Raw genomic sequence first — 2,121 nt, forward strand, 5'->3', positions numbered from 1 at the left:
ACTCACCATTCGAATTCTAGAGCCGTAGAGCAGCAACTCGCTCACATAACGAAATGCCTTCAGAGGCTTTTGGACACCCATCAAACCACTGGACAAAAAAGGTTTCGTTCACAACGCATCAACAGAAGCCGATCGGTTTCTCCTGCCATGTCCACCAGTAACACCTGCTGGTATAACAAAAAGTTTGGCAAACTGGCTCAAAAATTCACACCGGATTGCCAACAATCGGGAAACCCAGCAGAGAGACGTTAGCGGTGGAAAGCGCCTCTCTCTCACCATCGTACCGCCTCTTCATCACGGACCGCCACGTACACACACAATTTCTAGTGGACACAGGCTCCGAAGTTTCAGTTTATTCTCACAGATGAGCAAATAATACGGACATGGCGAACGGGTACCAACTCATAGCAGTTAACGGAACACTCATTAGTGCTTACGGTGCCGTAACAATCGTTTTAAACAACGGCCTTCGCAGAGCGCTAACGTGGCGTTTCATACTGACAGATAGATGTGTCCAATCCAATCATTGGCGCCGATCTACTTTTATACTATGGCATCCTCGTCGATCTCAAAAACCAACGAGTCATCGACGAAACCACAAGACCGCGCACCTCAGGTACAACTAAAAGCGTGACTGTACAGCCGATCAAACTCTAACAGCACAATCAATCATCAAGGTTTTGGCAACTGCTTGCCGAATATCCTAAGATTACACGTCCCGATGGTGAACCCAAACAAATTTCACATACAACGCAACATCACGTCAAGACAACCCCTGGCGTTAAAGTCAGCAGTGCTTGGCGATTAGGTCCCAAACGACTAAAAATCGCGAAAGCTGAATTTCAAGAGGTGATCAACCTGAGTGGTGCAAGACCATCCTACATCTGGCGCCCAATTAGAGTGACGAATGGCGCCCATGCGGCTATTAACGTCGTCTCAACAAACGTACCATACCAGATCGGTACCCAGTTCAATGAAGATTTCACTGCTAATTATCACAGTATATCTTGCTATTCAACCATCGCTGAAGAAGACGTCCACAAAACGGCTGCAATCACACCGTTTGGTCTCTTCAAGTTTCCATTTATGACTTTCGAACTCCGAAACGTAGCTCAGACCTTTCAACGCTTCATCGATGAATTAACCCGAAATCTACCTTTCGTTTTTGCATACATCGATGATCTACTGGTCGCATCTGCTAACGAAGCAGAGCACAAACAAAATTTGCGTATCGTCTTTCAACGCTTTCGACACTATGGCTTAGTCATCAGCACAACAAAAACATGACTAGGTCTCAAACAAATCGAGTTCCTAGGGCATATTATTCCGCCCATGGAATAAACCACCTCCAGAACGAGTCAAAGTAATAATCGACAATATATTGCCGTCCTTCAGCAATCACCAAACTACGCAACTTCATTGGTACAATCAACTTTTTCCGCAACTTTATTAAAAATGCAGCAAAGTTACTCGTTCCACTCAACGCGCTACTGGAAGGTCCTAAAATGAATGGAAAAACACCAATCAACTGGACAACATCGCTAGAAAACGCATTTTCAAACTGCAAACTTCAACGCAACATTCTTGGCACACTCAAATAACAATTCCGATTGGGTAATCTTTTCAGACGCATCTGAATGCGGAATTGGCGCTGCGCTTGAGCAACGCATTGGCAAACATTGGCAACCGCTTGCAATCTTTAGTCACAAAACTCAATGCAGTATACGAAGCAGTGAAATATTTTCGTCATATTTTTGAGGGGCGACACATTGCAAAAAGACTTGATTATATCGGTCACTTTACCACCGATATACAGCACATATCCAGCAATGACGTTGGGGCCGCTTGCAAAATCAACAGCAAGACAAAAGCATGCATTCAATGTCAAGGCAATAAACTTGCACGTCATACAATTTCAATTCACATCGCAACATTCCAGCCACCTGCTCGTCGATTTGAAAATATTCACATAGACTTGATGACACTCCCGCTGTCAAAAGGACACACCAAATGTCTCACAATAATCGACCGATTCGCACGCTATCCAGCAGCTGCACCATTTATTGATGGCACAGTCGACCGAGTAGCACATGTACTCATGCAAACTTGGATTTCCTACTT

The 2,121-nt window shown here is 44.6% G+C and overlaps 1 protein-coding gene across 1 annotated transcript; it reads left to right on the forward strand.

Moving 5' to 3' along the window:
• Window positions 1–550: 550 nt before the first annotated feature.
• LOC108974858 lies at window positions 551–1,287 on the forward strand. Its single transcript, XM_018942954.1, has 2 exons — window positions 551–616; window positions 661–1,287. The coding sequence occupies exons 1-2, from the start codon at window positions 551–553 to the stop codon at window positions 1,285–1,287; spliced, it is 693 nt and encodes a 230-aa protein (XP_018798499.1).
• The last annotated feature ends 834 nt before the right edge of the window (window positions 1,288–2,121 follow it).

Source organism: Bactrocera latifrons, unplaced genomic scaffold (genome assembly GCF_001853355.1).
Source record: "Bactrocera latifrons isolate USDA-ARS-PBARC rearing strain unplaced genomic scaffold, ASM185335v1 scaffold_593, whole genome shotgun sequence".
NCBI classification, from domain to species: Eukaryota; Metazoa; Arthropoda; class Insecta; order Diptera; family Tephritidae; genus Bactrocera; species Bactrocera latifrons.

Coding starts and splice junctions, on each gene's coding strand:
- LOC108974858 (XM_018942954.1), top strand. CDS start 551: ATGGCATCCTCGTCGATCTCAAAAACCAACGAGTCATCGACGAAACCA. Junction 617..660: donor CACAAGACCGCGCACCTCAG/GTACAACTAAAA, acceptor AAACTCTAACAG/CACAATCAATCATCAAGGTT.